The sequence below is a fragment of the Natator depressus genome, chromosome 5 (assembly GCF_965152275.1).
Source record: "Natator depressus isolate rNatDep1 chromosome 5, rNatDep2.hap1, whole genome shotgun sequence".
In the NCBI taxonomy this organism is placed as follows: Eukaryota; Metazoa; Chordata; order Testudines; family Cheloniidae; genus Natator; species Natator depressus.
The window spans coordinates 17741639-17763657 of record NC_134238.1 but is presented as its reverse complement, the minus strand read 5'-3'; the positions used below and the strand labels follow the sequence as shown (position 1 = coordinate 17763657).

General features: G+C 42.0%; 1 protein-coding gene across 1 annotated transcript in view; it reads right to left on the bottom strand.

The window, feature by feature from the left end:
- DCC (DCC netrin 1 receptor) overlaps nt 1-22019 on the bottom strand; it is a 954381-nt gene that overhangs the window by 280284 nt on the left and 652078 nt on the right. The window contains exon 9 of the mRNA XM_074952368.1: nt 9371-9525. Within this exon, the coding sequence (XP_074808469.1) occupies nt 9371-9525 (155 nt within the window). The remainder of the gene's footprint in view (nt 1-9370; nt 9526-22019) is intronic.

Below are 22019 nucleotides of genomic sequence, written 5' to 3'. Positions count from 1 at the left end.
GGCCCCCCAGAATCACTAGATTGTCTTAAATGTAGTAAATTTGAGGTTCTTTTTACTTGCCTCCTGGCTTTTGAGCTCAGAGTTTTTGTGCTTTTCTCCAACATTGACAGCTAGGAACTTACTATTATTTTTCTTTTAATAAAACCTGATATTCTGACATAATTATATACATCTAAAAGCTGAGGGTCAGATTTTTAAAAGTTTTTTATGTGCTTTTTTTGTTAATTGAAAGACATAAGATGCTGTGTTTCAATATAACTTTTTACAATGGAATTGAAACAATGGGAGGTAAAATTAAAATGCACAGCATTAAATCTACTCAGCTTGAAACTTTATTTCACCTACAAGGAAGTAGTATTCAGTACTTGGTCTGAATTAGTAGGGCTAGCTAACTTCACACCATTAAGCAGCTCCTGATTTAACTTTAAACAGTTAAACCTGGCTTGGCTGCCTGTGTGGAGTTGTTGGAAGCAACAGTACTCAGAGGTGGACGTTAGAGTAGAACAGGGTTGTGAAGCAGAAGAGCAGGTTCAGCTCTGTGGGAAGGTGTATGCAACTGTACCTTCTCTGGTTATGCAAACTTAACCTTTGGAAGCTTCACCTTGAGAAGGGGACCTTTTATTTTTGGGGAAGTTCTATGGTCTGAGTTATACAGGAGGTCAGACTAGATGATCACAGAGGTCCCTTCTGGCCTTGGAATCTATGAAAAATTCATCCACTGATCACTTATCCCATGAGGACAAGATCAGAGGCTCAAACTGTATAAAGGAGTGACTCTCAGATTCTTGCTCTGAGCAAAAGGTGTTATGGACTTGTAACCACAGAACAAAAACCTTGGAGGTTGAAGTGCTGACACCTACCAGAGCCCTTGTTAGAGTTGGGATAATCTCTGCTTATTGGCATGCATGTAGATTCTTTTATTGCTTTTAATATGTTTTCTCTGTAATGCTTTTGCCTTAAGGATAAATGTGCTTGCTTAGGAAAAGCTGTGTGGCACCTTGTAACTGTGGGCAATTTTGCTGTTTAGAGCCTCTGAGGAGAAAGCAGAGTAGGCTCCAACACCTGGCTCCAAACATGCCCATTGGCCTCTGGTTCCTGAACTCTGCACTGAACACCAAGCCTGGACACCCACTTCCTGCTACTGGTTTTCCACAGATGCTGACCCAGCATGAGGGAGTTACAGCATAGCATTTTGATGCACACACCTCTAGCCTGACCTGTGGGGTAGTGTAGACATGCGCTAAATCTCTCAGATCAGAATGGATGCCAAGTAGTGCCAAATGTCATGCTGTTTGTGATGGTGCACAAGTCTATTAGAAGGAGGTGGGCCAAACTCACCGGTTCACAAATCATTTTGCAAACGAACATCCAGCAGAAGAGAAGGTTTTGTTCACAGCCAGCCTGAACCAGTGACCTAGAAATGAAAATCACCTTTCCTTCTACCCCACTCCCATTACCAGATCTATCCAGATGTCTGGGAAGCGCAGATTTATAAATTCACTGAAATTTTTGACACCTTTCCAAAAACATCCCATGACGGTAATGCCCTGAGTAGATCTAGATGATGACAAGACAACAATCTGTTAACAGTCTCACTGTTACATGTTCTGCTTTGATGTGTTGTAAAAGAGCCCACTGCTTATCTCCTTGGCATGCAGCCACAATAGCAGCAGCAGTTGTTGTTTTTGGATCATTCTTTGCCAATAATGATGATGGTTCCTTCTGGCCTTAAAGTCTGAGTATATAATGCTAGTCGCCCCAGGAGTACCAGATTCCTGACATTAAGGGGTTAAGTTACACCTCTCCCAGTAAGATATAACGAAGAGCTGACTGGCTGTATAACTTTGCCCTTGACCAAAAGCATACAAATATTGTAGAGCATATGTCCTGAGAAACAGACAGATGCTTCATGTCATAAAAATGACAGCTGGAGATGTAAAAACTACAAGTCCATTGACCCATCATCTACCTATACTGGACAACACATCAATCTGCACTTTCTGGTAAGACTTTCTAATGTTATGAGTTAATAATCCATAGACCAACAATCCATGCATTACACTGAGACATTCTGAAACCCGGGCTTCCATTGTATTGTTGGCTAGAAAAATATGTCATTACTGTTGTTATTATTAATGTTGAAAGCGCGAGCTAGAAATTCTAAACATTGACACCTTAAATGTTTGAATGGGAAATAACTGTGGTAACTGTGTGTTGAGCAATGTTGAACATTTGAAGCAAAGGGCCCGATTCAGCATTGCCATGTGACCCCAGCCAGCCACAGACTGGGAGAGGTACAAACTCAGTCCCTCCAACAGTATCTGCAAGAGGATGAGTCTGCTCTGACCTTATTTTTTTTCCTATAAAGAAAACAAAATTTGCAAGTTAAAAGGACACAGGTGTGTATGTGTTACATACACATATACTTTTGTTCTTTAACTTGCCAATTCATCTCTCTTTCTCTCTCACTCACACACTTATCACTGTGGAGCTAGTTGTGGCTTGATAGTTGAAACTGGGTTCTGAAATGGGCTTAAAATGTGGCACAAATCCCTGTTTTCCCCAACACCTGACCTTTTCATGTGAAATTTCACAGTGTTATTTTTTATGCTCTTCAAATTTTCTAAGATGTTTTGTTTAGATACATTTTTAATAGCAAGTGTTTAAACTTGGTTGTGGCTGACATTGGTCTATGTCAATCTGATTATTGTGTTTATAACTATTTTAAAATATTGCTTATCTACACAAAAATTGGTTGAGAAAGAAAACTTGAGTAGATCTGGTCAACATTTTTTAAATGTAGTATTTAGGGATGTTTTAGCCATTGTTTGTTTAGTTGCAACAGACAAATAAAATCTTCTCTGTTATAGACATAAACGGTGATATTTTCAAAAGCACTTGGGGGCAGATTTACAAAGGCACCTAAAGATACAGATGGATACCCACTGAGATTTACAAAAGCATCCAAGCAGGCAAGGGGCCTTACTCCTACTGACTTCAATTAAAATCAATGGAATTTGTAGATATTTTTTTCAAAAGCATGTAAATGATTTAGAAGCTTAAATCGCACTGACTTTCAATGGCACATAGGCTCCTAAGTCACTTGTGGCTTTTGGAAATCCCACCCAAAATCTTCTGTTGGCAGCCACACATTTCTGTCCAGTTTTATTCTCTCACAACTACTGTACACTGCAGACCAAACATTGCAACCTTAATTCTGTCCCTTATGAATGTCAGTCTTCTAGCAACCCCTTAACCGACTAACTCATCCCAATATAATACGCTACCACACACAAATCCACAACTAATTAGGATTAGGGCCTCAGGAGCCTGAATCTCTGAGGTGCTGTGAACTGACAAATCTCACAGGATATGTGGAGACAGCGTCCTCAAAAAATCAGGGGGCTGGATTGAAGGGCCTAACATAGGCATCCAATTGTGAGAAATTTGGCCTGAGTGTTTGTCTCCTCTTGATAATACGTATGTGTGCTCTGAAATGCTCTCCGAATAATCAAGCCAGTTCTGTGTTGTCATTGATGTTTGACCACATATTTGGCTCACTTCAACAGGTGGATGTTTCCCTGAGGAAAATCAAACAACAGATTAAATACCCACTTAAACGAAAAGCTGGCTTTTCCTTGGCCTCCAGGAAAAACCTGAAAGTAGCTACCTCACACTTACTGTTTCTACCATGGGGACAAAGGGATTTAGAACTGAATATCACTCCCTTGATAATCACAGTATGTCCTGTCACAACAGTTATTCATTTGATTATTTTTTATAATAGAAGAAGGCCAGAACATAGAATCAAATATTTCAAGCCTGTTTTTATCTGCTTCCATTACTCCAAAACACATTTTTTAAAAATTAATGGAGACTTGCTTATGCCTAGTGTGGAGCAGACCCTGTAAGTGTTCAAATAAATTACTGCAACTCTTTCCATAATGATTTTTTTTTAGCAATCATAAATATAGTGATAGTTCATCTTTGATACTGAAAATGCAGGTTTGGATGATGGATTATAAGAGAGTGGATTAGCTCCTCCTGTTTATCAGTTTCCTCCTGATTTATTAGGGAATAATGGTTTTTATCATGAGGCCAAACCTAAGGCTTTTATTCAGAGTTCGATCCTTCTCCCACTGAAGCCACTGACTTCAACAGGAGAAGGATCTGGCCTCCTATTTTTTACTCAATGGACCTGATCCTGAAAACATTGAGGACTTTCAACTCCCCTTGCAGAGAAGAAGGTGCCCTGCACCTTGTAGAAGAGATTCAGCACCTCGGAGGATCAGGTCCACAACCAGTAGAACCAGGAAAGCTCCTTCATCCTGTGACTGCTCATGGAAAATATATTAAACAAATGCCAGTCCTTCCTCTAAATTACATTATCTTTCTCCTTTCTCAAATCTGCCTTGAATAGTGAGAAATGTACTGTTACAATATATTACAGTCAGCCCTGTAGCACTCTCTTCCAGTACTAAGTGACCTCTCAGATAATGGAAATGCCCTGCCTTTCAGCTCTGTCATAACTAGGATCACAATAAACTGCCACAGAAAAGCAGTTACACTGCTGAGACCCCTTAAGACCTAGACTCATGGATGTAGAGATTCATATGATTATGTTAAGGAGAACGGATTACCTACAGTAATTCATCTTCCCTGAAAAACTGGCCTCCAGTCCTGCTGACAAAGACCACACAACCACTTCCCTTGATTGCACTTATCTCATTTCCAATCACAGTAGATATGTACTGAAATAATAGCAATCTTCCACTCTAACCGTAAAACCTTTAGTCTGTGGATCTTTATCACTCACAACATCTGTTGAAAATTACTGATTGTGACCAGTATTTCACTCTTTCATTTCTCACTTCACACAATTTCTTTAATCTAAAGCAGCAGCATCAGGCAGTCCTACACTTTTTTCAATAATACATAGTTGATCTGCAAAGTCAGGTCTAGTTAACCATGCCTCTCTGAAATGATATGTTCATCTTAGTTAATTTAATAGATGTCGGGCCCTCCGACTTCTAGCAGCAGTGCTCATAGCAGCCACACTACAGTGATTTGGCAGCTAGAGGGACTTACATGGGTGTGGAGAGGCTGGATTGGCCCAGAGTGTGCAGCAGAGAGTTAATCCTGTCTCAAGCAGCAATAACTCTTCAGCCTGTGGTTGGTTTGGTTTCTGGAGGAGGAGAATGCCATGTAATGCAGCCCCTCCTCCCAAACATTGAGCTCACCCACTTTTCCATTGTCAACAGACTATGTGGCTATTTTGTGGAGGGGGCAAAGTGGCTGGGCTCCATGGATGGGGGCATCCACTTAGCCACTTTTCCTCCCTGTGTGGGATCACTGGCTTTTCAGTGGATTTGCTCCCTTCTGCACCACGCAGTGTGTGTGTGTGGGGGGGGGGGGTGAACATATGGATACACAGATGGGCCTCTGTGCTGCAGTTAAGTAGGTATAATAATACTTCCCTACCTCAGAGGGATGTAGTAAGGCTTAATTAATTATTCCTTATCAAGCCCTTTAAGACTCTTGCATGGAAGGTTAAATGTAATTGCAAAGTAAAAGGATTCCATTAGACTGCAGATGATCAAAGGCAATGTTTACAGGCTGCAAATTACACGACAGTTAAGCAGTAAATCAATCAAATTATTTAAGTGTATATTGACACGTCTCCCTATTAATCTTTTCTTTTTCCAACCTCTTCCAATACACATATCACAGAGAAACAGGGTTAATAAAAGGCATGTGTCATGAATATAAAGGGATGGGTAACAACCTTCCTGTATACAGTACTAGAAAATCCCTCCTGGCCTGAGGCACAAAATCCTTGTACCTGTAAAGGGTTAAGAAGCTCAGGTAACCTGGCTGGCACCTGACCAAAAGGACCAATAAGGGGACAAGATACTTTCAAATCTTGGGGGGGTGGGAAGGTTTTGGTCTGTCTGTTGTGTGTGCTTGCCGGACACTGATCAAGGAAGCAAGCAATCCAACTTCATTAGAATTAGTAAGTACTAGCAAGGGAATGCGTTAGCTTATTTTTGTTTTGGCTTGTGATTTTCTCTGTGCTGAGAGGAAGGTGTATTCCTGGTTTTCTTTTTGTAACTTTAAAGTTTGGCCCAGAGGGAAATCCTCTGTGTTTTTTAATCCGATTGTCCTGTAAGATTATCTTCCATTCTAATTTTACAGAGGTGCTTCTTTTACCTTTTTTCTTTATAATAAAGTTCTGTTTCTTTTAGAATCTGATTGGGTTTTTTTTTAGTGTCCTAAAAACCCCCAAGGTTGGTCTGTGCTCATCTTGTTTATTCTCAAGCCTCCCCAGGAAAGGGGGTGAAGGGGGTGGGGGGATATTAGGGGGGAGTAGGAACTCCAAGTGGTCCTTTCCCTGAGTTTGTCTAAATCACTTGGTGGTGACAGTGCTACCTAATCCAAGGTACAAGGGAAAATTTGTGCCTTGGGGTGTTTTTAACCTAAGCTGGTAGAAATAAGCTTGGGGGTCTCTCATGCGGGTCCCCATGTCTGTACCCTAGAGTCCAGAGTGGGGAGGGAACCCTGACATGTGTCTTAATAGCTAACAGTGGTGAAGATAATGGAGTTGGTGCCCCAGCAGGGAGGCTACCTTCAAAAAACACAGAAAAGCTCAACCCTTCAAGCTAGAACTAGACCAATTTCTGTACTCTCTGCTGCTCGGCTGCTCTAATAGCATCTTGAAGAGTCAAAATAATAACTCACAAAGTCTCCACATGTGGTATGAAAAGATTAGACAACTTAAGCGGGCAGGGATTTAAATCTTGACTGATAATACAGTTGTGAAATTATACACCATCAAAAGCAGAGGAAAAGGGGTTGGAGTTTAGTCCAAAGGAAGATTTAATCTGGAGACAAAGACCTTCATATAAATCCATCCCATATATTTTGGATGATTATTTCAAAAGCTGGAACTTGTGCTTGTTGATCTCTTAAACTGATTACTGAGAAACTGTATGCACTTTTAGAAACAGTCATTGACAGACATGCATTTCAGATGTTCTTTTTCATTGGTTTTTATTTCTTAACAAAGCTAGATTGCATAATACTTCTGATATTTTCAAATAACACAGATATCTTGATATTCAATTTGTTGTGCAGCTGTATATTTTATTGTACAATAGCTACCTCATGTTCCAGGAGACAGCAACATAGATACTGACTGAATTCCAGCACAGAAGGGAGTTGTTTCAAAATGATAACATCATTTTGTCAAGGGGGGAAAAATAATGATGGGAAAAGATATTTTCTCCAACCATCAAATTCTGATACTTTGGAGCAACCTTCAAGTTACTGAATAGGAGAGAAATTTTATTAAATACTGTAGGAGTCCCTATGTTATTTGAGCTTCACATACACTAAGAGCAACACTAGGAAGTGTTGGTGCATGTTTATGCAAGGATCTCTTATGAATGTGCTTTCTTGATAGATACATTAATGTAATTTTTTAAATTGAATATATATATATATATATATATATATATATATATATATATATATATATATATATATATATATATATATAAATTAATGGTTAAAAGGAACATAAAAATGGCCATACTGGGTCAGACCAATGGTCCATCTAGCCCAGTATCCTGTCTTCTGACAGTGGCCAGTGCCAGGTGCCCCAGAGGGAATGAACAGAACAGGCAATCATCAAGTGATCCATCCCCTGTTGTCCACTCCTGGCTTCTGGAAAGCAGACTCAGAGCATGGAGTCGCATCCCTACCCATCCTGGCTAATAGCCATTGATGGATCTATCCTCCATGAACTTATGTAGATATTTTTTCAACCTGTTATAGTCTTGGCCTTCACAACATCCCCTGGCAAAGAGTTCCACAGGTTGACTGTGTGAAGAAGTGTTTGTTTTAAATCTGATGCCTATTAATTTCATTGGGTGACCCCTATTTCTTGTGTTAGGTGAAGGAGTAAATAACATGATAATAGCTAATTTAATAGCACCTTGCATCAAAGGATATCAAATTGCTTTTCATATTTATAAAGTGATTTTCAACCTGATTTCTCCTCACTCAGGGCTGAAATGCAGCCACCTCTGGTGGACCACAGCAGGGGAATAACAAGACAAAACAGCACTGCAAAAGAGTTTCACGGCAGGAAATGTAGAATACTTTGCCCAAACAAATCTGCAGTACAGGAGAACTTTAGGGAAGCTGAATGTAATTTCCCAGGTTGGCATTGGTCCTGCACTAACATCCCTACTTGTGCTGTGGTGGTGGGGGGAGAGAGGGGTTGTTTGTTTGTTTGTTTGTAATGATCACAAATGAGAGTATCTTGGTTTTCTCTCCTAATTAACACACCCAGTGTGTACATGTGGTTTCTCCAGTCCATTCCAAAGACCTTCCACACGTGTTGTAGTTGGGCTGAAGGTAGCCCTTTCCTGGATTTGATTTTATTCACAAAAGGAACGCAGAATTAAACAGTATAAAATCCAGCTAAGCCTTCTCAAGAATCTTGGCATCTCAAGAGACTTGTCTCCAAGACCTCAGTCTATTTCCCCCCACCACAGAGAGCCACGCCCATCTCCTTCACTTAGATGGGCAACAAGTCACTTGCAACAGTAAATAAGGAAACCCCATTTAACCCTTTCCACTGAGGCAAAATGTATTACAAACTAAAGAAGATTCCCCTTCTGACAATAAAGTTGACCTACCAATTGGTGGTGCTGTGAAAATCAAAAATTGGTCCAGCCTGGGTCCCTTTCTCTGGGACACTGATTGGCTAAGTGGGACAACCCTGACATATTGCAGAATACTCTGAACTAAAGAAAGTTTATCTTCCTTCTGAGGATGAAACATGTGTGCAAATATTTACAGCTGGAGAAAACAGAGAAGAAAGTGCAAGGCCCTGCAAAGAAGCTCCAAAATATACTGAAGACTAATAAAAATATTTCCAATTAACCATGAATAGATGAAACATCTAGCAACTGGAAAATTTTCCATGCCCTTCAAGGGGACTAGTATTTCACCCTGTATGTAAAGTGTGAGAAATACTGTGTGTGTGAGAGAAAGAGACACACACACACAATACAAAGTCAACACACCAACTAACAATATACCGTAATGTTCAAATCTAATAAACAATTCACTGATCAGATCAAATATTTTGAAAATACATTGTAAGAACATATATTATATTACAATGCAAATAGAGGGAAGTTTATTTTGACCATCCATATGGACTCTGTTACTAATATTGATAATGAAGAATTATTTGTAAACCTTAAAGAAATTCAGCATGACAAATGCAGAGCTGCTGCAGAAGTAGATCATTACTAACTCTATCTAACTTGGAAACACCATTATACCGCATACTTACATTCAGGCTGCGTGGCAACCTTGATGGATTGCGAGCTCTCTCCTGGTCCCCATTCATTGTATGCCACCACTCGGAACGTGTAGGTCTCCTCTGGTTTCAGATTTCCCACTGTAAGCTGAAGTGTCTCAGACTGTGTTGTGTTCTGTGCCCGTTCCCTAAGTAAAGACATTAGCACAGCAAAATAACTTTAAAATTAACATAGCCTTCCAAGCAATACTTATTTAATAATACTTGGCAAGCTAGCAAAGTGTCGCTAATTCTTTTAACTCTGACTTTGGGCTATAGAGTTTCTTTTAGGTGCCTGAAGCATTATATTACAAATTAACTCATGCGATGGGGCCCAAGATAAATGCTGCAAGAACTACAAGGACCTCAGAAATGTTCTATTATAAACACTTAATAAGCAACACAATCTTCTGGTTCCTTCCCTGCCTTAATACAATAGGAAATGGAAACTGATGGGAAACAAATAGCTATTCAATAAACAGAAACATCTGTGATCTTGACGGTGAGATGTGTACTGGATCATAAACACTGGGCTAATGACAGAAAAACAGGTTCTGATGTTCTACAAATTGTTTTGTCAGTGCCGCTAACAGATGTGCCTTCTTGATGACAATGGGGACAAAAGTATACCACCATCCAGCTAGCAGTGCTGTGTTCAGTGGTGTCAGTTACTGTAGCTAATGCAAAGAGATCACACAGAGATGAAGTGTATCCATTTGATTGAGTCCGTCTCCATTACAAAGGTCTGAAAAGAAGGCAAATTTGTAAAGTTTGCCCCACTTAGCTCTTTTAGCGTCTTGGCAAAAATAGCACAGAGATTATTAAGTGGTGTTCTCCTATCCTAGGAAGACAAACAGTCTCTGATACATATGTGCAATTCCCATGGCTGTCAACAGCCGTCGAGCACACAGATTAAGGGCGATATATTGCAAAAAGTATCTGGGAGTGTGGCCTGTTTACGAACTGAATAAGGATTTTAGCCTCAGTCCCATAAGATAAGACTATGGCTGGTCTTGTGCATGTACCCAAAGCTGGGAGAGAGAATAAAAGGAGTCCTTCTTCCTTCGCACATCTTCTCAGATTCTAGTCAGGTTACTGATCCTGGCCTCTAAGTACACAAAGACTAAGGGTGTGTCTGTTGGTGGCACTGGACTCCCTAAATAGGGCAGGAGGAAGCCATTGTTTCATGTCCTTTCCTACTGATCAATAGACAGAAGGCAGCATCAGGAGAGCATGTTACACCTTGAGAAAGGAACTGCTGTGACCACAGCTGTGTGGAAACACCCTGCATTCTTAGAGGCATTGGGAATACTCCAGGCCCAGTGCCTCTGAGGGCAGTGTTCCTCCATACTTCCCTATGCTAGACTGTGGCTTGAAAGCCACAGAGGGATAGACTCTTCTGATTTTGAGAAACAGTGAAGGCTTAGTAGGTTCAGGCTTGGTGTTTGGGCTCCCTAGAACCTCACCTTCACAGATTCCGAGGCCAGAAGGAACCATAGTGATCATCTACGCTGACCCTCTGCATAGGCCAGGCCACAGAACTTCCCCAGAATAATTTCTACAGCAGATCTTTTAGGAAAACATCCAATCTTGACTTAAACAAGGTCATTGATGGAGATTCCACCATGACCTTTGCTACATTGTTCCAATGGTTAATTACCACATTGTCAAAATTTACACCTTATTTACAACCTGAATTTGTCTAACTTCAACTTCCAGCCACTGTATTCTGTTGTACCTTTCTCTGATAGACTGAAGAGTTCTTGTTCCCCATGTAGATACTTACAGACTGTAATCAAGTGATCCCTTAATCTTTTCTTTGTTATGCCAAATAAACGGAGCTCTTTGAGTCTATCACTATAAGGCAGGTTTTCTAATGCTCTAATAATTCTTATGGGTTTTCTCTGAACCCTTTACAATATATGAACATCCTTCCTGAATTGTGAGCACCAGAACCGAACACACTATTGCAGCAACAGTTGCACTAGTGCCAAATACAGACGTAAAATAACTTCTCTACTCCTATTCAAGATTCCTGTTTATGCATCTCAGAATTGCATTAGCTCTTTTGGCCACAGCATTACAGTGGGAGTTCAAGTTCAGCTGATTGTCCACTATGACCCCCAAATCTTTTTCAGACTGACTGCTTCCCAGGATAGAGTTCTCCATCTGAAAGCATGGCCTACATTCTGTGTTCCTAGATGTATACATTTACACTTAGTCGTATTAAAACACATATTATTGCTTGTGCCTGATTTATCAAGCGATCCAGACCCCCTGTCATCTGCAAACTTTATCAGTGATCACTTTTTCTTCTACTTTTGCAGGACTATGTCAACACTACTTTCCTAACCACCAGGCTACAGTATCAGTCTCTCTCTCTAGATTAGAGCACTTGGGGGGGCCCAGGTTCAAGTCCTTGCTCTGCTTCATTCAGACAAAGCACTGGTGGATTAGACAAAGCACTGGTGAATATAGTCTACGGAGCAAACCAGCAAAGTCCTACATAGGAGATAGTGGGGACCATAGGTCTCTTCTAATGGTGCAAGCAGATAAAAAGCAACAGGTCGATTTCCTGTTACATGGGCCAGAGAGTTGTGGAGTAGTGCTGCTCCTCCAAAATGGGAAGAGGAGGGGAGCTCTCCCTTTGCTTTTAGCAGAGGAAGTAGATCTGTGCTTGACCAAACCAAACCCTCTTCACCCCTGGTCTCTTCCATCTCCAATTTCTATTATTATTCTGGTGGAATCCAGAACCAAGCTACTCCCTTCTTTTGGGAAATGGAATCTGTTGAACTCAAAACCAAAATAAGCCATATTGCAGGCTCACTGACCCTGAGTGCAACTCCGCTGAAGTCAGTGAGGTAGCAAGAGATTCATGTCAATGCAGAATCTAGCCCATAACAACCTTTACATTAATTCTTTGCAATGTGGGAATTCACAACAGTAAGAAATGAAGGAAAAAAATAACTTCAGTGAGCTGTGGGATGGTCAGACACGTATTGCTATTGCCTATGAGAACCACTTTTTTGTTGAGATAAATAAGTAACAGAAGAGGCCCTTCAACACACAAAACAGTAGGAAGGAAGTGATAAAAGGAAAACAGAGATGAAGCAAAAATGGGAAATTCTATTCACCTAAATCTCAAAAAATGAAACTTCTCTTAAGTTCAGCAGCTCCTCTAGAACTTTTGATTGTGTATTTGCTTTTATATATCTGTTTATCTTCATCTGTGGCAACGCTACCTGCAGTGATGTCCATCTTATACACATTAGGGACGATACACAGCACATTAGGGATGATACACAGCGTCCAGCACTTCTGCAGCAAATCTATTCCAAGTAATATGCAAAGGAAATACTTGAATTTTCTTTCCCTGTTATGTAGAACTCCAGTCAAGGAACTGAAGAGCCTATTATGCCTGCTGAGTACCATTATTTCCCCTAAGTGTATCAAATCTACACTTTAGGCTTAAAGGGTCTGAATCTCTGCTGCTTTACAACTTGTGTAGTCTGTGCAAATTGGGTGCAAAATGCTACCAATGGCATGCGTGAAAATGCTGACATAGTAGCATTTTGTCCTCTGCAAAACAATGAAGAATCAGGCCCACTGGACACAGACCAGGGTGGGATTTATAACTATTTTGTTTCTCAGACCTACATCTCAGGCTACTGTTCACATCTTAATCCATTCAGAATTAGGCTTGTCAGAACAAGTGATCAATACGCAGATAGTGATTCTGGCTAGGACTTTCAAAGGCACCTCAGAGATTTAGGTACTCATCCTCCATTGAATTTCAGTGGTATTTGGGTGTCTAACTCCCTTAGGCTCTTTGAAAAACCACAGTCTAAGGTGTTCCCGTTCCTGGCTAGCTTGCTCTATACTAACCAATACTTCCCTCTTTATATGCTAGAAAAGATGGACAGTATTATATTATGGCAGGTTCCATTATTTGTCTAATTCCTATTTTGGGGGGTTTCCAGCTGTCGTATTGAGGATGTCTTCCAAATAAAGAATTAGAAACCTGACATCTGAGTCTAGAAATGTTCTTTTTGCAACTGCAACACATAATTTTCCTATATGTCTTATATCCCAGATTAATGACCTGAGACTAGCTGATGTATTGTTTTATAAAATCTAAGGAGTGCTTTTATGCTTCCCCCACTTTCTCCTAACTTCAAAAAATAAGAAATGTACCATAGCAAAAGTAAATTTTCCAAACTTGACTGAGTAAGGACTGAGTAATAACCCAAGCAAGGACCTCAGGATTTAACGTGCGAAAAATAACAAAGAAAGAAGGGCTGAGATTCATGAAATCCATTCGGGACTTTATAATTGCTTTCAAGTTCACATGGGAGGCAACCCAATACTATGGTGATGGGCAGTAGTATAAAGCCATAAGATAGCTAGACAGACAGATAGATAGATCTTCAAAACCCGGTGTTCTAAATTAGAATCATAGAATATCAGGGTTGGAAGGGACCTCAGGAGGTCATCTAGTCCAACCCCCTGCTCACAGCAGGACCAATCCCCAATTAAATCATCCCAGCCAGGGCTTTGTCAAGCCTGACCTTAAAAACTTCCAAGGAAGGAGATTCTACCACCTCCCTGGGTAACGCATTCCAGTGTTTCACCACCCTCCTAGTGAAAAAGTTTTTCCTAATATCCAACCTAAACCTCCCCCACTGCAACTTGAGACCATTACTCCTTGTCCTGTCATCTTCTACCACTGAGAATAGTCTAGAACCATCCTCTTTGGAACCACCTCTCAGGTAGTTGAAAGCAGCTATCAAATCCCCCCTCATTCTTCTCTTCTGCAGACTAAACAATCCCAGTTCCCTCAGCCTCTCCTCATAAGTCATGTGTTCCAGACCCCTAATCATTTTTGTTGCCCTTCGCTGGACTCTCTCCAATTTATCCACATCCTTCTTGTAGTGCGGGGCCCAAAACTGGACACAGTACTCCAGATGAGGCCTCACCAATGTCGAATAGAGGGGAACGATCACGTCCCTCGATCTGCTGGCTATGCCCCTACTTATACATCCCAAAATGCCATTGGCCTTCTTGGCAACAAGGGCACTTTGTTGACTCATATCCAGCTTCTCGTCCACTGTCACCCCTAGGTCCTTTTCTGCAGAACTGCTGCCTAGCCATTCAGTCCCTAGTCTGTAGCGGTGCATTGGGTTCTTCCGTCCTAAGTGCAGGACCCTGCACTTATCCTTATTGAACCTCATCATGTTTTTTTGGCCCAATCCTCCAATCTGTCTAGGTCCCTCTGTATCCTATCCCTGCCCTCCAGCGTATCTACCACTCCTCCTAGTTTAGTATCATCCGCAAATTTGCTGAGAATGCAATCCACACCATCCTCCAGGTCATTTATGAAGATATTGAACAAAACCGGCCCCAGGACCGACCCCTGGGGCACTCCACTTGATACTGGCTGCCAACTAGACATGGAGCCATTGATCACTACCCATTGAGCCCAACAATCTAGCCAACTTTCTACCCACCTTATAGTGCATTCATCCAGCCCATACTTCTTTAACTTGCTGACAAGAATACTGTGCGAGACCGTGTCAAAAGCTTTGCTAAAGTCAAGAAACAATACATCCACTGCTTTCCCTTCATCCGCAGAACCAGTAATCTCATCATAGAAGGCGATTAGATTAGTCAGGCATGACCTTCCCTTGGTGAATCCATGCTGACTGTTCCTGATCTCTTTCTTCTCCTCTAAGTGCTTCAGGATTGATTCCTTGAGGACCTGCTCCACGATTTTTCCGGGGACTGAGGTGAGGCTGACTAGCCAGTAGTTCCCAGGATCCTCCTTCTTCCCTTTTTTAAAGATTGGCACTACATTAGCCTTTTTCCAGTCATCCGGGACTTCCCCCGTTCGCCACGAGTTTTCAAAGGTAATGGCCAATGGCTCTGCAATCACAGCCGCCAACTCCTTTAGCACTCTCGGATGCAACGCGTCCGGCCCTATGGACTTGTGCACGTCCAGCTTTTCTAAATAGTCCCTAACCACCTCTTTCTCCACAGAGGGCTGGCCACCTACTCCCCATGCTGTGATGCCCAGCGCAGCAGTCTGGGAGCTGACCTTGTTCGTGAAGACAGAGGCAAAAAAAGCATTGAGTACATTAGCTTTTTCCACATCCTCTGTCACTAGGTTGCCTCCCTCATTCAGTAAGGGGCCCACACTTTCCTTGGCTTTCTTCTTGTTACCAACATACTTGAAGAAACCCTTCTTGTTACTCTTAACATCTCTTGCTAGCTGCAGCTCCAGGTGTGATTTGGCCCTCCTGATTTCATTCCTACATGCCCGAGCAACATTTTTATACTCTTCCCTGGTCATTTGTCCAATCTTCCACTTCTTGTAAGCTTCTTTTTTATGTTTAAGATCCGCAAGGATTTCACCGTTAAGCCAAGCTTGTCGCCTGCCATATTTACTATTCTTTCGACACATTGGGATGGTTTGTCCCTGTAACCTCAATAGGGATTCCTTGAAATACTGCCAGCTCTCCTGGACTCCTTTCCCCTTCATGTTATTCCCCCAGGGGATCCTACCCATCAGTTCCCTGAGGGAGTCGAAGTCTGCTTTCCTGAAGTCTAGGGTCCATATTCTGCTGCTTACCTTTCTTCCCTGTGTCAGGATCCTGAACTCCTGATTTATGCTTTCAAATCCTATATTCTTACTTAGGCACCTACATAAGTGATTTAATTTTCATATGAGAAGGATGAGCATCCGTTAGGGCACTAGGCTAGGACTTGGGAGACCTCGGTTCAGGTACCTGCTCTGTGACAGCCTTCCTGTATGACCTTGGGCAAGTCACTTAGATTTTCTCTGCCTCAGTTCTCCATATATAAAATGGGGATAATAGCACTACCCTACCTCATAGGTGTGTTGTGAGGATAAATACACTGACAATTGTGAGGTGCTCAGATACTACGGTAATGTGGGCTATAAATTACCACAGATAGTGAGGAGGATCCAGCAGCTCCCATTGAAATCAGGAGCCTTTAACTTTAGACAATCAGTTTTTGAAAATCTAGACCACAACATTCATGTGTAAAATAAACAACAGTTTCTAACGTGATTCACTTGTTTATAAGATGGAGCCTACAATATGTAATTTCCAAAGGTGAATGTAGATCATCTTACATAAGTGTATCAGGGTTAATAATGCAATTACATTGTTCCCATACACCTCTGAGGCGAGCAACAAATGCTTTTACAATGTATCAAACACCTAATTAGTTGTTTCAAGGTGGAAGAGTCATGTTAATGTTCCTTGCTGTGAAATGCATATTATTAATTTAATAAGGTTTTAGCACCTTAAGTTTTTTTGGTACCTCCCACTATCTTCACTCCTGGGAAGTAGCAGAAAGACCTGGATTATAACAGGAAAACAACAAACATGAACAGTGCCTCTAGGAATAATTTTTAAAAACTTTAGGATGAAAATCTTTCTGGGAGATATGTGTTAGTCAGTACAGGGGTAGCTGAGTGAAATTCTATAGCCTGTATTACACAGGTCAGACTAGATGATAATCTGATGGCCTTTCTGGCTTTAAGATTTTGCACCTGTTAATTTGTGACCAAAAAGAAAAACAAATCAATGCCTTGGTCCTTTATAATATTAATGTAGGCCCTGATCTTCCCTACGTGGACCTTTACATCAAGGGGAGTCCTGTTGTCTCCAAAAGTATCAATCTCTTTGCAAAATCAGGGCCTTAATTTCATTTATCAGAGAAAAAACTGAGATTTATTAATAGTAACTAAGAAGAAAGATGGGCACAAACCAAAATACCAGATCCAAACACAATCAGAATTTGAAGGGTTAGAATCTAAACATGGACTTTGCTTCTTGGGCCCATGTCTAGCTGAAAATGTTGGACAGGAATATATATTACAGTATAAATACAGCATTGCTCTTTTTATTCTCCACTGGGAAGACTGAATTCTGTGAATACTGTGCACGGTTAACTAGACATATTCTGAGGTGATATTAGAACTGAATGTAATTTTTTCTCATAATAGCATGCATCAGATCAGTGGTCTCCAAACTTCTTGGATCGCGCACCCCCAGGGCCAGCTCTAGGGAAGCAAAAAAAAAAAAAAAAAAGAAGAGCTGCCGCCGAAGGCGGAGCAGGGAGAGCCGAGCTGCCTCCGGCCTGCCGCCGAAGACTCAGCGATCCAGGAGCGCACCCCACTTTGGAGACCACTGCATTAGATCATGAACAAATTGCCAAAAGCAAACAGTGGGTCTGTCCTTGTGGTGACTAATGTAAAACCACACAAAGATCAAATGCCTGCATGAATCAATGCCCACACTTGTCCAGGGTCAGCCTGACAAAGACAGAGATGGGGTGTGGGTGGTGGATGGAAGATTAAAGATGAAAAGAAGAGGGAATGCAAACAAATGGCCAGCGAGCAAATCCTGCATGTTTAAATTAGATCAGGAAAGAGAACTGAATAAAAGTCCAATCTGGGGGCAGGTTTTAAAAACAGTTCAGCCTGAGCAGGGAGCAGTATGAATGCTCAGAGCTCCGGTACGAAACTGCAGAAAAACCTGAGTGTCTATGGATTAGGTTTAGAAGTGTGAGCAACAAGAGTGATGTAGTGGTGGGAGTCTGCTATAGACCACCGGACCAGGGGGATGAGGTGGATGAGGCTTTCTTCCAGCAACTCGCAGAAGCTACTAGATCACATGCCCTGGTTCTCATGGGTGACTTTAATTTTCCTGATATCTGCTGGGAGAGCAATACAGCGGTGCATAGACAATCCAGGAAGTTTTTGGAAAGCGTAGGGGACAATTTCCTGGTGCAAGTGCTAGAGGAGCCAACTGGGGGGGGGGGAGCTTTTCTTGACCTGCTGCTCACAAACCGGGAAGAATTAGTGGGGGAAGCAAAAGTGGATGGGAATCTGGGGGGCAGTGACCATGAGTTGGTCGAGTTCAGGATCCTGACGCAGGGAAGAAAGGTTCGCACCAGGATACGGACCCTGGACTTCAGGAAAGCAGACTTCGACTCCCTCAGGGAACTGATGGGTAGGATCCCCTGGGGGACTAACATGAAGGGGAAAGGAGTCCAGGAGAGCTGGCTGTATTTCAAGGAATCCCTGTTGAGGTTACAGGGACAAACCATCCCGATGAGTCGAAAGAATTGTAAATATGGCAGGTGACCAGCTTGGCTTAACGGTGAAATCCTAGCGGATCTTAAACATAAAAAAGAAGCTTACAAGAAGTGGAAGGTTGGACATATGACCAGGGATGAGTATAAAAATATTGCTCGGGCATGTAGGAATGAAATCAGGAGGGCCAAATCGCACCTGGAGCTGCAGCTAGCAACAGATGTCAAGAGTAACAAGAAGGGTTTCTTCAGGTATGTTGGCAACAAGAAGAAAGCCAAGGAAAGTGTGGGCCCCTTACTGAATGAGGGAGGCAACCTAGTGACAGAGGATGTGGAAAAAGCTAATGTACTCAATGCTTTTTTTGCCTCTGTCTTCACGAACAAGGTCAGCTCCCAGACTGCTGCACTGGGCATCACAACATGGGGAGTAGATGGCCAGCCCTCAGTGGAGAAAGAGGTGGTTAGGGACTATTTAGAAAAGCTGGACGTGCACAAGTCCATGGGGCCGGACGAGTTGCATCCGAGAGTGCTAAAGGAATTGGCAGATGTGATTGCAGAGCCATTGGCCATTATCTTTGAAAACTCGTGGCGAACGGGGGAAGTCCCGGATGACTGGAAAAAGGCTAATGTAGTGCCAATCTTTAAAAAAGGGAAGAAGGAGTATCCTGGGAACTACAGGCCAGTCAGCCTCACCTCAGTCCCCGGAAAAATCATGGAGCAGGTCCTCAAGGAATCAATCCTGAAGCACTTACACGAGAGGAAAGTGATCAGGAACAGTCAGCATGGATTCACCAAGGGTAGGTCATGCCTGACTAATCTAATCGCCTTCTATGATGAGATTACTGATTCTGTGGATGAAGGGAAAGCAGTGGATGTATTGTTTCTTGACGTTAGCAAAGCTTTTGACATGGTCTCCCACAGTATTCTTGTCAGCAAGTTAAAAAAGTATGGGCTGGATGAATGCACTATAAGGTGGGTAGAAAGTTGGCTAGATTGTCGGGCTCAACGGGTAGTGATCAATGGCTCCATGTCTAGTTGGCAGCCGGTGTCAAGTGGAGTGCCCCAGGGGTCGGTCCTGGGGCCGGTTTTGTTCAATATCTTCATAAATGATCTGGAGGATGGTGTGGATTGCACTCTCAGCAAATTTGCGGATGATACTAAACTGGGAGGAGTGGTAGATACGTTGGAGGGCAGAGATAGGATACAGAGGGACCTAGACAAATTGGAGGATTGGGCCAAAAGAAACCTGATGAGGTTCAATAAGGATAAATGCAGGGTCCTGACTTAGGACGGAAGAACCCAATGCACAGCTACAGACTAGGGACCGAATGGCTAGGCAGCAGTTCTGAGGAAAAGGACCTAGGGGTGACAGTGGACGAGAAGCTGGATATGAGTCAGCAGTGTGCCCTTGTTGCCAAGAAGGCCAATGGCATTTTGGGATGTATAAGTAGGGGCATAGAGAGCAGATCGAGGGACGTGATTGTTCCCCTCTATTCGACATTGGTGAGGCCTCATCTGGAGTACTGTGTCCAGTTTTGGGCCCCACACTACAAGAAGGATTTGGATAAATTGGAGAGAGTCCAGCGAAGGGCAACAAAAATGATTAGGGGTCTGGAACACATGACTTATGAGGAGAGGCTGAGGGAACTGGGAATGTTTAGTCTACGGAAGAGAAGAATGAGGGGGGATTTGATAGCTGCTTTCAACTACCTGAGAGGTGGTTCCAGAGAGGATGGTTCTAGACTATTCTCAGTGGTAGAAGATGACAGGACAAGGAGTAATGGTCTCAAGTTGCAGTGGGGGAGGTTTAGGTTGGATATTAGGAAAAACTTTTTCACTAGGAGGGTGGTGAAACACTGGAATGCGTTACCCAGGGAGGTGGTAGAATCTCCTTCCTTGGAAGTTTTTAAGGTCAGGCTTGACAAAGCCCTGGCTGGAATGATTTGATTGGGGATTGGTCCTGCTTTGAGCAGGGGGTTGGACTAGATGACCTCCTGAGGTCCCTTCCAACCCTGATATTCTATGATTCTATGATTCTATGAATCATGGCAACAGCCCCAGTGTTTGGGGGAATACTTGAAATCTGAACCAGGGTGTGGATCTGAATATTGAATCTAACTCCCTATTATTATGAGTGAATTTTCACAGGGAAAAAATGTGCTACACAGTGCACAGAACAAACAGAGCCCTGCTCAAAAGACCTTGCAATCTATATACTATGCCAGACCTAAAGCCTGTGTTTAAATGCTCCTGAGTTTTGGGGAAATTAAAGAGCTGGATCTAGAGCTAGTTTTTGCATCTTGAGTCCATTACTAATTTTAAAGACTTTGAGTAAATTTTTCGAAAGCACCTAAGTGACTTGGGAGTCTAAGGCATTGTCTACACTACATGGAAAAGTCAATCTAAGCTATGCAATTTGAGTTACGTCGGGGTTCTCAAATTGGGGGTCGGGACCCCTCAGGGGGTCACGAGGTTATTCATGGGGAGTAAGAATAAGCTGTCAGCCTCCACCCCAAACCCCGCTTTGCCTCCAGCATTTATAATCATGTTAAATATATAAAAAAGTGATTTTAATTTATAAGTGGGGGGTCACACTCAGAGGCTTACTATCTGAAAGGGGTCACCAGTACAAAAGTTTGAGAACCACTTAGTTACGTGAATAATGTAATTCAAGTCAACGTAACTTAGATCTACTTACCGTGCGGACCACACTATGCGATGTCGACGGGAAATGCTCTCCCATCGACCCCCTTACTCTTCTCCATCTGGTACAGTACAGGAGTTGACAGCAGAGTGATCTGCGGTCGATTTAGCGGGTCTTCACTAGACCCGCTAAATCGACTGCCGATGCATGGATCGCCACGTGTCGATCCCCGGTAAGTTTCGACAAGCCCACAGTCCCATTGATTTTCAGTAAGACATAGTAGTAATAGTATTTACTATTTGTATTATTGTAGCTCATAGGAGCCCCAGTCACAGAACAGGCACTGTACAAGCTGCTCGCAATCTAGGTAGGCTCCTAAGTGACAAAGTAACTTTTGTAAATGGGTATATATGTGTACATGGAAAAGTTTTACAGGTTACATAGATACAGCTATCTCAGTATCATTACCTTCTTATCCGTCTAAAAGTGTCTCTTTTTGGTAAGCTTATCTCACTTGGGAAGAGGTTTGAACTGCGGCTGTTGATTAATCTCAGTTAACTCATGCGCTTAACTAAAAAAATTAATCATGATTAATCACATTGTTAAACAATAGAATACCAATTGAAATTTATTAAATATTTATGGATGTTTTTCTACATTTTCAAATATATTGATTTCTATTATAACACAGAATAAAAAGTGTACAGTGCTCTCTTTATATTATTACTTTTATTACAAATCTTTGCACTGTAAAAATGATAAACAAAAGAAATAGTATTTTTTCAATTCACCTCATACAAGTACTGTAGTACAATCTCTTTATTGTGAAAGTGTAACCTACAAATGTAGATTTTTTTGTTGCATAACTGCACT